Consider the following 14583-nt stretch of genomic DNA (forward strand, 5'->3'; position numbering starts at 1 on the left):
GGTCGGAGTCGGGGGTAACTGGATGTAACCCAACACACACATCTGTTTCGATACGGCTGATCTGATTTCCGCTTACTTTTAGTCCTGGTGACAATGGTTACCAGGACAAACAGAGTGAATCTCTGTAGCACGGACATAGACATCAATTGACAACATTGTGAATTTAAAAAAAGTTACCCTCGCAGTCAGGCTATGCCTTCACTGCAAGGGTTAAGTGCTTGTTCTGTTTAGGGAGTTCAAATAAGGCTGTGTTCCATACCTGACTCTCAGGTCCCATGGGGCTGCTGGACAGGCCCCCACAGCCTCCTCTCCCCTGGGCTTTGGCGGTCTAAGGACTGGTGATCTCATCATGTTTAATGGTCCATTGATTTGCATTAGTGAGGACCACAAAGGACATACCACAGCCAGAGCAGAGGGGCAGAGAGGTGAGTGTTGGCTGCCGTGGGACTGAGGATCAGGTGAGCATATTTGCTTTATTTGAGCCGCCTAGGCAAAATGAGCACTTGACCCTTGCAGTGCAGTGGTAATTCCTGGAGTTCTTCTTAAACCCTTCCCTATGCTATCCAAAACAGAAAAAACTATTTGGGCTTTTGATACACTTTAGGTGACAGAAATAGTGAGAGTAGCAGCAACTCATAGCTGTAGGATACAGAAAGAGGGAAGGAGACTGACAACCTTCGGCTAAAAATACAGTAGCTTTATGCTGTATAGCTAAACATTAGTTTCAGTGGATGAACGTTTTCCAGCTTCACTACGTTACTGTACCTTTGGGATCTCATTTGTAGAGCTAAGGTGTTTACATTTTCAAGAGTTGGAACAGGAAAACATATGACCTTTCCAAGCTGCCAAGGACATTCATTCATTCCCTGGATTCACTTACTTGAATCAACCAGCATCATATTTTTTTCTTCTCCCGCAGCCTGCCCTTAACAGACCCTATAACACAAAACGTCTCTAACAAGCAAATACATTAACTGGAGGAGTATAAGCAGGCCTACATCCAATTCTTCCACTAGCTCCTCTCCCCCTGACCCTCTCCCCCTTAACGAGCCCTGGTCAGTGAATACCACGCCTTGCCCTCCCACACTAAAAAATTCTTCAGATTCCTTTGTAATACTAAAGCCTAATACAAGTCTTTAACCTCCCACCTCGACTTCTAACCTCCCTTCTCTGTCCTCTGCCTACCCTCTACAATCCTTATTAAATTCAGTTTTCAGAATCCGCTTCTTGGCATTCTTTCAAAACAGACAATATATTATACTTCAAATTAAGCAGTGCATCAAAGAATAAAACACATCTATAAAACACATTGTGCAGAGAGTAGGATGAATAACCTTTTAAAATAAATTGCTACCAATTGTGCTGGACAGTCACAGGGGCTGATTTATAAAAACTGGAACTAATGCGGATATATTACCTAGAGATCGGCAAATGCATCCACTGCCAACTAGGAGGATTAGCTAATCTTTCCCAGGCAAAATGCGAGTCTACTGTAAAGGATTGTGCCAAATTTCAAGATTCGTGGAGAATCAAAAAAAACAAGTAAATTGTCCAATTAGGTTTCAAGAAAAGCGCATTTCTGGATGAGGTTATAAATCCCAATTTGGCTGAAAATCATGTCATGTGCAAGATGTCCCTAACTAGCAATGAATGTTCGAGTCACACTGGCAAAACCAACCAATAATAAATAAAAATAATCTATTCGTTTTTCAGAGATCTATACTACCTAAACAGTTTTGATGTTGATCCACTTTTCATGAAGAAGTCTAAAGGGTGTAACTATATATGACATCAATACAGGTCTCAATGGAACCATTTTTTGTGTTTATGGTGGGTAGTGATGAGCTTGGGTTTAATGTGCACCCAGTTTGGCCGGGTTCATTCAAGTCCACTGAAAACTGTGACCTTACGCCCCCCTCCCGGCCCAATCAGTGGTAGTAGACGTATTTCCAGCCCGCTACAAAGGGGCGGGGAATGCTTCCACAGCAAATGTAGCCACTAGCTCATCACTAATGGTAGGGATTGGTTACAAGTTACAAACTATGTCAGGATTCTATAATGCACTCTGTTTCCCCTCACTTCCTGTTCTGATTAAAGTTTGAGGGAAAGCCACTGGAGGTGAAGAAAAATCTCCAGATGGAGACACCAAGTATGTGAATTGTGGGTAACACATACAATTCTTCATTCACATACCTATATACATGAGACCCAACTCCTGTCATTGCTTAGATTTAGGAAGAGGCCAGCCACAACTCACCAGCCATTATACTAATAGGTTTCATGAACAAAGAAGGAAGTTGATCCCCCACTCATGTACAGTAGGAAGGAACTTCATATATGACTTGACTATTCCATAAATTAAAGACACTATGTTGGCCCACCATAGACGATTATACAGCTGTGCGCACAACAACAACTGGTGGCCAGAGTAATCATGACATAGACTTTTATGTAAAATATGAGTGTGGGAACTGACCTATGACTTTCTAACATATATAGAACAAATGTACCCAGAAACCCCTGTCTTACCAAGTCTTATAATTACCTGTCCCTGCTCCTCCGAGTTTTGGATTTGCTTCTTATGAGCATGCTTGGAAGGAAGACCCCTCTATTTATTCCTATGGATAGCACATCTATTATTTGGGACAACCTTTCCATGAACAATAAATGGAAATAGCAACGCATGTGCGAAAGAGGCAGAGCCTGGCCAGTAGACTTAGATGAAAACGCTGTGCAGCTCCCAGTGGGCTGCACAGTGAGGATCTATAAGAGGGGACAGGTAAGACTTGGGGGGGCTAGGGTATTTCTAGGGGAGGGGAACATTTAAAGGATACCTGAACCAAGCGAGATACAATTGGGAAATAACCAAGTGTATAACATTTGTAAATTTCTGTGACTAATAAGCGTCCTTTCTCCTCCAATATATGCTTGCATCACTTGTGTGTATGTTTCCAGTCTGTTAGAGTGTGGACATGAAATGAAACATGCTGTCACAGTTATATTGTTAAACAATACATGTATTCAATAACCTTCTGTGAAAGTGTGAGTTCCTTATTTTAACAGTGGAGACTTCTTCGGAATAAAAACCGTATTTAAACAACACACTTTGTGGAAGTCACCTGTAGCCCACTATAACAACATTATAGGAGCAATTCACAATATGCCCTAAAAAGCAGCTGTGTGTGTGTGTTTTGTGCTGTGTACTCCCAAAAACGAACAAAGGATTTGAAAAATATAAAGCACATCCGAGCATCCTAGTCCCAACGCAAGTAGAGCAATTTCCTGACAGGTTATTATAAAAAAAAAAAACCATCTGACTATGAGCCACTACACAGTAATCTGTCTGAAGAAATGAAATATCACAGATCGGTTTCCTGTTTGTAAGGGGCAGTATTAGGACTGCTGAGGGCCACCTACCCAATTCCAAGAATAACATATTTTTAATCCTTACAGTTACTTACAATTTCTAATCAAGAAACAAGGATAAAAAGCATATTAATAAGCAATCAATAGAAAAAAAAATATGTATACAAAGGTAGCCTTTACTAACTACATAAAAGCATGAGGCCATTCCATTAAATGTGTTAAACCAGCCCAAAAAAAGATTTTCATATGGAAAAAAATACTTTAAAAAATACTAGTTTGATAGGCCTGCACTTCATGAATTATACACATTTACTGAATCTTCATATACCTGGTCTGGGTCCAGAGTTCAGCTCACTTAAAGTAGAACTGAAGCCAAAACTTTCTCAGATTTTTGCATTCTCTGGCAAAGGGAGATTTCCCTCCTTTGATTGATTCTTGTCCGACAGACACAACAGGAAGAAGAAAATCCCTGGTGGTCCAAAGCAGCCTCAACAGGTCACCGGCACACACACAGATGAATTCAATATCTCTTGGATTTGTTTATTAAAAAATGTCACGACATTCTTCTAATGACATATCGTGACATTCTTTAATAAACATATCCAAGACATATTGAATTCATCTGTGTGTGTGCTGGTGACCTGTTGAGACTATTCTGAGCTTTGCACGGTGCCATCCGTGTGATCACCAGAGCACCACCACCATTGGAAGGTTACAGACCGTAAGGAGTGCGGGTGGTTTTTGGAAACCGTGGTGGTCCAAAGCGCCACCAGAACTTTGTCCTCACTGGAAGATTTTCTATCTATTCCTACTGAGTCCTGTAGACATTAGAAGTGCCAAAGGCAGCCCTTGACCCACCACTTGGGCACCAGGGTGTTATAGTGCACTTAATCAGCAGTGATATGCAATAGTCAAAAAGCTGTCCACCTCTGCACAACGGATTACAGAATACACCAAAAAGGTTTTTTTTAATACATACACTGATGAGATTGTTTACACCATTATTGATCTCCTTATATCACATAATAGAGAAACAATAAAAATATATAGTTCCTATAGTTCCTCTTACACAAAACAGAAGGGAAGTCTGCAAAGTTCTGACCTGCTCAGCTATGTGTGACATGCTTAAGAATCAGACAGATAATGGCCCTAATTGGTTTTTTTTTTTAAATTTCACATGTTTTTGTTATAGTGTGCCCTTCATGACACGACACGGAAGCTGCTTTATGTGAAATGGCCACTCTATATACATACTGTACATAGGGGGGTATTTATAAAAAATAAATAAGAAAAAGAGAATAATTTCTTATGCTTCTTGACTTCATCTAGTGGCTATAATGTGCTGCAAATCTTAGATGTTCGTAGAGCAAGTGATAGAGATATGAGCTCACTCCTTCCTGTCACAGGCTGGGGTGGGTCTAGGATGACCTGAGCTCAGAGGAAGTGGGTTAAATAATGCTGGCCAACAGACTGAGGACATCTTGTGGCAGAAGAGAAGTGCTGCAGGGGAGATCTGCAGACAAAGTAAATATTGCAATAAAAGCTGATTTTATGTTCAACTACTGATGGCCTGCTAATTTTTATCTAACAATTTTTAGTTGGAGTTTGGCTTTAATAATATTTAGGCTGGATTCATAGAGTTGCATGTGTTTCTACTGAATTCAGTTCAAATGCATGAAAATGGATTATGCATTTTCATGTGTTTTCCAATTAAATAAAACAAAAACAGGGAAAAGTTAGAAAGTAGCCATACTTATCACAAAGATCGTCACCAACACAAGAAGTGCAAATACCCCAACAAGGACACAGACAGCAATGAATCCTAACCCTTTGCCCTAAGCAGAAATGTGTAGTACTGAGTATCACTATCTTGGTTAGGCTAATGTAGCAATGTGCAAATGATTACAGGTGCTTTTAACTGACAGGTAGAATAATCCAGATCTTAAAAACAATGGTAAATGATAAGATAAAGGGCTTACAATATGTTACTTATGACCCTATATATATTAACAACAACTAAACCATACCGGTTTACTTTTTTGCAGTATGTGAATGGCTGGGTGAGAGATTATATATGATGAGTAAGGTGTTTCATGAATGCCCTGATTTGTGGGGTTTAGACCAATAAACATCTAGTTGATCACAGATAATCTCTCCCACGCTGCCTGGACAAAAAAACAAAGTCACCAACTGGATTTCAGGCAGTGTTATCAACTAGGGTTGCTTCAGTTGACAAGGTCTAGATTCAGCAACGTTATGTCACCCAAAATTGAGGTCAGCTTTCTACCTGAATAATCAGGTTTTTCCATCAATGGATTTTTTCTTCCCTGATGGCACATTGGGCATATTCGGAGATGACAATGCCAGGATTCATCGGGCTCAAATTGTGAAAGCATGAGACATCATTTAGCCACCACAGAACTTAACCCCAGTGAGAATCTTTGGGATGTGCTGGACAAGACTTTACACAGGGGTCCGACTCTCCCATCATCACTACAAGATCTTGGTGAAAAATCAATGCAACTCTGGATGGAAAAAAATAATGTTGTGACATTGCATAAGCTTATCAAAATGATGCCACAGCAAATGCGTGCCAACCGCTAAAGCTGGTCGAACTAAATATTAGAGTGTGTGACTTTTTTTGTTGGCCGGGCAGCGTATTATGTTTTGTTGTGTTGGAAAGGTCTGACAGATGGAAAAAGTTGCTGTGTTTTCGTCAATAACCACCAATAGGTTCCCGACATACAAATTATCTTATATCTTCTTAAGATGGCTATACACCAGTAACACTTTGTTTGAAAAATGTTTGATCCATTTTGTAATGGTTAGTAAGGCAAATTGATGATCGATTTTAACCGTAGTGGCGGAAAAAAAAATTGGAAAAAACAGGATGAAAATCTCTCTCGAATGAATGAAATTTGAACAATTATGTGGTTTTCCATTCATTCCAAAATGGAATGCTAAAATCAAATGAAATTTCAAATGACATTTTACAGGTTTCTGGTGGCTTTATCAAACGCCCTAATTACATTTTTTGCATGAAATCTTGTTGGAGAATCTACCAGTGTATGGGCAGCTTTACAGCCTCATCTGCTTATCAACATGCACATTAATACATGGCCGGTTTAGCACATTTATATAGTCTAAACTGGAATTAAATTGATATAGAGTGAAAACAGACAGACATTAAAAAGGATCAAAGTGTAAATATCCATTTTCTGTAAATATAAGGCATATATATTTAATAATCTATACGATAAAAGCAGGACATCTGAAGCTACTTAAACCCTCCCCCCCAGCACCACGGGATCTGTTACAGAATGATGGAGGATTAGTATCCATTCTGTGCTGTAATCTTTCTGCTTCAAGCACATTTATCCTCATTCCATCCGTCCTCTATCTATGTCTGGTTTATGGTATTTCAAGCTGCCCTGTCATATACTCGGCATGTCAGATTAGTGGTGAGCACAGCCCCCAGAGATGGTGTCAGCGGCTTGTCTCTTACAGACAGCCAACAGCAAAAACTCGCCAGCTACTGTTCACAGTTCACAGTCATTAAAAGGCAAATATAGGCTTCCAATTTTTTTATATTTTTTTAAATATAAAAGGTGAATGCAACATTTACAACAATATATATATTTATATAAACTTATCAATGATTAATATATTAAGAAGCTTTTGTATACAGTATACACACTGCCTGTCCCCCCCCCTCCCCCCAAAAAAAACAACTCACACAACCTAATATTTTGTTGGACTGCCTTTAGCTTTGATTACGGCACACATTTGCTGTGGCATCATTTTGATAAGCTTATGCAATTTCACAACATTTATTTCCATCTAGAGTTGCATTCATTTTTCCCCGAGATCTTGTAGTGATGATGGGAGAGTCGGACCACTGCGTAAAGTCTTCTCCAGCACATCCCAAAAATTTTCAATGAGGTTAAAGTCTGGACTCTGTGGTGGCCAATCCATGTGTGAAAATGATGTTTAATGGAAGGCTCTTTCCTATTCGTTTAGCTAAATCCAGGTGGTGACTTTTTTTGGACAGGCAATGTAGGTTAGTAACTACATCTACATGTAGCTGCCAAGTTTTCTTTTTCAAGCTTTGTTACCCAATTCAAGTGTATTTCCACTTTTGCAGCCAAATCAGGACAAAACCTATTTTATATCTGAATGTTCTTATTCACATAGTAAAACTTAAAAAAATAAATAAAATGACTGCCTTCATTTTAAAGTGCTTTGTACTTGCTTAAAAATCCTACATAGCTTCCTCCTTATGTAAGGTTAAGGAGGGGGATGTGCAATGTTATGTTTACTCTAATTCTCTGCACTGTGCTAGCAGATTTAATTATCAGTTGTAAACTAGGTGTGAACACTGTCTGTCCCAACAAAGGGTTACGGATTTAGAGGAATGGTGTGGTAATGAGGAAGCTCAGTCTGTCCCTCAGTTTGTCCCTCTACTTTTACGGTCAAACTGCTTAGAGTAGCCTGGAATCGGTACAAAGGCCTTCACCAAAGACACATTTAAAAAGGTAAGGAATAACATACCATACCAATGCAAATTAATGGATGCTGACATAAGCCCTCTTGATTTGTGCACATTATAATATGCCCAGGGAGGGCCGACAACACAGCGTAGAATTTCAGAGCACCAAAAAAATCTTTTTTATCCCCATCAAGGAAGTTAGGACACAGGATTTCTGACAGATCAGCAGGTACTGTTCTGTACTAATAAAACATGGTAATTTGAAAGTACTGCAATATACTGTATATGCTACTGAATATAAATATATTTTTTTATTCTTGTCCTGGCATACCGTTTGAAAATTATTAGCATCTGTAGCAGGTTCTAGGTGACAGCATATAACCGGACCAGTGATCTATAGAAAACAGCAAGCAGCACCACGTCACAGATCTATCTCACAGAATCCCAATTTGCCAGGACAGGATGATACACCGTAGCGTCGTAATCATGCTTTACAAGAACCTTCCTACTTCGAAGTATTAAATATACATAATGAGCCAAACCTTATTCCATAACTTATTCATCCGGAGTACATGGCAGATTAGGCGAAATGCAGTGAAGTTAGACTCCAGGAAAATTTAAACCAAGATCAATGTTGTGTTTTTATCAATTATTCAACAAGCCGAAAAGCAGCCATATATAAAACATGTATCACAGAGCAAATATACGGAGGATACCACAGCGTCTAGGGCACTAGGGTAATTACTAGAATGCCGCTTACATTTTTATGAAGCATTTCTACTTTTATAGGGATAGAATCATCTTATCCTAGAGGATGTTACTGTGTTAAATCAGAATTGCATTCTTAACTCTTGCAGTGGGCTATCCCTACCCATCCCCCCACCCCCCTGCAAGGGTTTAATGCTCATTTGTGTCTAGGTGCTAAAAAATAAAAGTTATACTCACCCGATCCTCCAAGCCAGGAGGTCCTGAGCCTCTCACCCCCTCTGCTGCAGCAGCCTAGGGAGCCTCACATCCTATACACAGTTTATAGGATGCGAGTACGCCGAAGGACATACTGTGGCAGCAGCGGAAGAAGAGACAGGCTTCAGGTACCAGAGTAGCTGGCTCCGTTGGGGTGAGTATAATTTACTATTTTTAGCACCTAGACACAAATGTGCACTTAACCCTTGCAGTGCGGGGGTAGCCCCACTGCAAGGGTTAAGAAAAACTCTGCCCGTTGTACCGCTTTAAGCTATAAAAACAAAACAGGTAAAAGAAAATACAGAATCAAATTATGTTCCTATAGACAACAACTCCGGCAGTCTACTCTCCGGTTCTACAAACTAGCCTTAGTTTTAAAGGGGTTTCCTATGCTCATCAGCACCATCTAGCGGCAAAAAATGCGGTATTACATTACATTCAACTTGAAAGAAATACTAAGAACGTTCCTTTTTCCCTCTATTCGCACAGAACAAATGTTCAGAGAGTTGGCGTGTGCAGGGCTCTGAGACTTGTTTAGAATAGACGCCTAATGATTTGCCAGTGAAGACATAACTGCATAAATGGCATTTTTATCTGCCTGTAGTTCAGCTTTAAACAACTAAAATGCCTTCTCATATCTATTTTCTACATGATTTATTTTCTAAAACAGCAAACTGTTATAAATGGAGAAGTTCTCCCTTGGGGTACATGGTCATCACTCGAGAACCTGAACTGTAGTGGTGGTAGAGTGACATGTAAAAGATATTTCTTTTTAAGGCTGGATTCACACCAATGTGCATTGCGCTTGGTGCACGTTTGCGCATGTTTAGCGCACTTGAGTTGACATGCATTTTTTTTTTTAAGGCATTGATGTGCATTTTTTTTCTACATCTAAAACAGATATACCTGTTTTCCTTAATGCCTGCTGCAGTGCTCTGACGCGTTGTAGTGCCTTTCAATGCAACACGTTCCATTTTCCCCCAATACACATGAACGCAGCATGCTGGTGTGAAACAATAATTTCAGCTTGCCATTGCATTGGACCTGCGTTGAGCAATGCATCCTAGTGGATGCAGTTTAAATGGGGCCCCATTTATAAAGCATTGATATGGCCTAACCTTCTAAAACAGATCCTCCAGCATATTTATAAAGTACAACTTAAATCGTAATACCTGGAATGTGAGCCTATAATTCACATACTTGATAACTTGTAACTCTAGTTCAGATGAGGAGTTAAAAAAAACAAACAAAAACAATCCCAAGGGGAACTATATACTTCATATATTGCATTGCAGATCCTTATCCGTTTTCGGTTCTGCAGATATTAAGAAAATGTTTTCCAATGCATTCGCTCAAAATTCTTAATGCTGATGGAGGACTATGAGCGTTTACTACAATCAGATGACCTACAAGCAACACTGCACTTGTACAAGTAACTTGCCAAGGGCAGACATTCGGTCCAGAAAACCTATTTGGTAAAGGAAGGTATTAAACTCAGGAGTTAAAATCATAAAAATACATTCAAGTACCTTAACTATTAACAAAAATGTATCTTATGTGTACATCACTCGGCTATAGATCCTCAAATCATCTCTGATATGGTGCTGACACTGTCCTTCCTTCTGGAGGGTGGCTACTTTTGTTCCCCATGGTCCCTGTGTGTGTTGTAAAGTAGCCACAGCTCCAAGCTCGCTCCCGTGATGGGCTACAATCTCTATACAAATTAGTAAACTAAACGTGAGATTGTAGTTCATCACAGGAGTGAGCTTGGAGCGGTGGCTACGCTACAACACACACAGGAACCATGGGGAACAAAAGCAGCCACCCTCCAGAAGGAAGGAGAGTGTCGGCACCAATTCAGAGATGATTTGAAGATCTACAGCCGAGTGGTACACAAATAAGATACATTTTTCTTACTTGAATGCATTTTTAAGGTTCAACTCCTGGAGTTTAGCGTCATACTCTCACCCTCTGTCCAGAAATTTTAGAAAGTTAGCCAATTGGATAACCAGAAGTGCACTACAAAATCACAACTACAAGGGGTATAGTTGTTTAGTTTTTTTGGGGTAAACTGAACTAGAAATATATTTTTAACATTACATTTTAAAATGGCCTTTTAGCAAATATGTATTTTATTCAATAAAAATGGAGGTTTTCCATTTCCATTTTTCCTTCTTCAGGTGTTCATGTCACACGGACATTTCCTATTGGCTTTTCCAACAAATAACTCAAACGTACCCGTATTCGTCTCATGGCAGCCACTATCTCCACTCTGCTGTTCGGCCGTGGGACATCCAAACTTCCAATGTACTGAAAAATAAAAAGATGCAAGTTTATTCCCCTCCCTTGGTGGAAGCAATACGCTATGCTATATCAACAATGGTCACACGCTGGCTTTTTTTTTTTATTGTTCTGATCTGGCAGTGAAGAGCTCACAATGAATTTGGCTCACACAGTGGAAAGACAAGAAATGTCACAGTGCTAAACAATAGTTGGCTGGGTCAGAAGAGAAAGAGCAAGTAGGGAAGTAGCAGAGTAAAGGGTACAATAGTTCAGTGTGCAGCTACAAGAACCTACAAAAGACCGGCAGCATTACAATGTCCCTACTCATTAACTGCGGCATACAAGGTCGCTCAAGGACAGAGCCTTGTGCACTGCAAACTATCTCAAGGTCATATACCGGCCAATACAATTACACATAAAACGTTCATTATCTTGCTTGGTTAATGTTGATTTTCTTGAGTTTCAGGATAATATCTGCATGAAGTCGAGACAGCATTATATATCCAATTTGTTTTTAAGGCTAGGTACATACCACAGAACTAATCCTATAATTAACAGAAAATTGCTCTGTATTATGGTGTCAGTGCTGGAGCTGAAGGATACGGAGAAATCCTATGCTCAGATCAGGATTAATAGGCCAAGAATTCAGGTACGCTGGAACTTCACTCTGACAGTACAAAGCAGAAATGCTACAGCGTGCCCACTCCAGGGACCAGCCACACGGGATTGCAAATGGTGCTGAACCACAACCATAAATGTTACCTTACCATAGAATAAATAAAAAAACTCTAAAATGTGGATAATAATGCAGACATCCCAACTCACCCGGATGGTAAGGGAGTCACTGATGCCAGCGAGAGAAACATTTTATCCTGTTTTTTTTTGTATTCTGATGGCGTTCACCTGCCGCCGTCAGAATACAAAAAAAAAACAACAGCAGATGGCAGGGGAAGCATTAGCTCCTCTGCTATCTGCTGATTCCACTACTATGTGCCATCATTTCAGGCAGATGACCTCTACCCCATCTGTCCTGAACCATATCACCCGCACCCCGGTCCCCCCCCCGGTTACACCCACTTCCCCCTCCATTTTAGATTGTAAGCCCTCAGGGGCAGGGCCCTCCTTACCATCTTGTCTTGATTTGTATTGTGATTGGAATGTCTTCCCTATATTGTAAAGCGCTGTGCAAACTGTTGGCGCTATATAAATCCTGTATAATAATAATAATATGCTATTTTCCAAATCTGGCATGGCTGTGAGGGGTTTCACCCATACAGCTGCGTCATCCATTCACAGATCCTTGGACCAGATCTATGCTACCACTGCAGCACAGGAATTTGTAGTTCTCAATGGAATACAAGAGCCTTGACAACACCCCACTTGTAGTCTATTCCTTCTTCCTCCCATCCCTGTAGCTGAATGTCTGCACCACGACAGACAAAGAACACTGGAAAAGTCTGCTGATTGCAGATGCAATGCAATAGGAAGAGAGCACTTAGGGCCCCATTTACCCTGCAGTGGTGTGTTTTTCGCCTGGTACTGTAAAAATAATAATAATAAAAGGACCACGTATTAGCATGCTCACGCTATAATGCAATGCATCTACCGTGTGTTACAGTGCGACAGGTGTGCTGCGTTACCATTCATTTGAATGGTACCACAAAGCACCTCCTGGGTGCAATGCAATCCACCGTGGCTCAACGCATGGCACTGCAATACCATACGTTGCGATGGGAAAAAGTAGTGCATGCACCTGGGAGGTGTATTGGGGTCCCATTCAAATTAACGGTAATGCAGGGCACTTGCCACGCTGTAACATGCGGTAGGTGCATTGCATGATAGCGTGAGCATAGTATCATGTGGGTTCTTATTATTATTTTTGTTTTTAAAAAGGTGGACTTTGCCTTTAAAAAAAAAAAGAAGAACGAAAAGACAATCAGACTATCAAATGTAATATATTGCTCAGCCATAGGACCCAAGCAATCACCAATTGAAAGCAACAATAAAAGAAGTTCCCCTGGAGTGGGCGATAAAACCACACAATACTGTATAATAAAGGGCTGGGGTGGAAGGCTCAGTGATTGCAGTCAGACTAACAAAGTATCCGTTTCGCAGCTCAATTCTATATATGCTCCAGACAGTCAAATGGAGAAGTGCGAGGATAAGAACTTCCATTGCACAAGATTCCACATCCCAGTAAGGTGAAAATGTGAACAGAACGGGACAAAAGAAGGGAGGAAAGTGAAGAGTATCAGAAAGCAGCAGCACTACCACATTTACTAAAAGATGAGTGGGGGTGGGGTGGAGGGGGTTATCACTGCAATTCCATAGAAATGTACAGCCTATCAATTCATCTCTTTTCCTACAATCATGAAAAAGTTAAAAGAAAACTATGGCCACACTTTTTTTTGTTTTTTGGCTTTAATCCTCTTTTTGGTCACAGGAGTATATTAACTAATGTATTCCTGTAACCCAAAGTCAGCATCTAGTGGGCTTCTGCCAGCACAGACCCGTGCTGCAGCTGGGAACGATCTAAACAATACTGTCAGGTTCCACTCCACTGCCTGAGTGACAGCTGGCTCTGCCTCTCAAGAGCCAAAGCCAGCATTGCCCGCCTCCTCCCCTCTCTGTCCCTCCAATGAGCTCCGGAGGAACAGAAAGGGGAGGGGGAATCCCTGCCAGGAGCGGTGATGGATAGTCACCGCTATCTACAGGGAGAAGATCGTAAGCTGGGCAATCAGCAGTTCATGATCACTCAGCTTTCGATCTATGGAGCCGGCATGTGACACCTGCAGAGTCACATGCCGGCTCTAAGTATTGGTAACAGTACATTTTACTCTCCCAATACTTCTCCTTTAGCTGCTGTTCATTAAACTTTGCATTGCAATGAAGGTGAATGTGGACAATCTGACCAACCACAGCAATCAGTTCATAAGGGTGGAAATGGGACAGAGATTAGAAGATGGATACTGGCAGATACTTCTAAAGCCCATCTCAGAAACAATGTAAACCTCCCTCCACCCCCTTCACTAACTGACAGCGAGATTTAAAAAAAATAAATCTAAATGCCCATTTTTACTCACCTACAGGAACAGTTATGTGACACTCCAGGCTAGAGTCTTCTCTCCTCTTTATTTATGGGTCCTTCTTCAGGTGTTCCTGTCACGTGGACACTTCGTATGGGCTGTTCAGCAAGGGAACCCCTTAGAATACAGAAGCGGATTGTTCTCAGCACAGGGGGACAGTAGGGTACTGGCAGACAAGGGGCCATCTGCAATGCTGGGTTAGTATTCCCCCACACCCAGAAACAGCCCCGGCGAGGGACCAGGACAGCAGAGTTAGGCAAGTATACATTTTTTCACCAGGAAATAACTAAAAACTTTGCACACTGGGTTAGAGGGGGATACGATGTAGGAGATTGTGTTTTGCCCTGCATGGGGCTTTAACCTGTGCATTGACTAACATTATATATATATATATAT

The 14583-nt window shown here is 40.8% G+C and overlaps 1 protein-coding gene across 3 annotated transcripts in view; it reads right to left on the bottom strand.

The window, feature by feature from the left end:
- The window catches only part of NOS1AP (nitric oxide synthase 1 adaptor protein), an 87568-nt gene that overhangs the window by 51475 nt on the left and 21510 nt on the right, over window positions 1-14583 (bottom strand). For all 3 annotated transcript variants that reach the window (XM_018571680.1, XM_018571681.1, XM_018571682.1), the window contains exon 2: window positions 11057-11128. In XM_018571680.1, coding sequence (XP_018427182.1) covers window positions 11057-11128 — 72 coding nt within the window. The remainder of the gene's footprint in view (window positions 1-11056; window positions 11129-14583) is intronic.

Source organism: Nanorana parkeri, unplaced genomic scaffold (assembly GCF_000935625.1).
Source record: "Nanorana parkeri isolate BGI_ZX_2015 unplaced genomic scaffold, ASM93562v1 scaffold1809, whole genome shotgun sequence".
NCBI lineage: Eukaryota > Metazoa > Chordata > Amphibia > Anura > Dicroglossidae > Nanorana > Nanorana parkeri.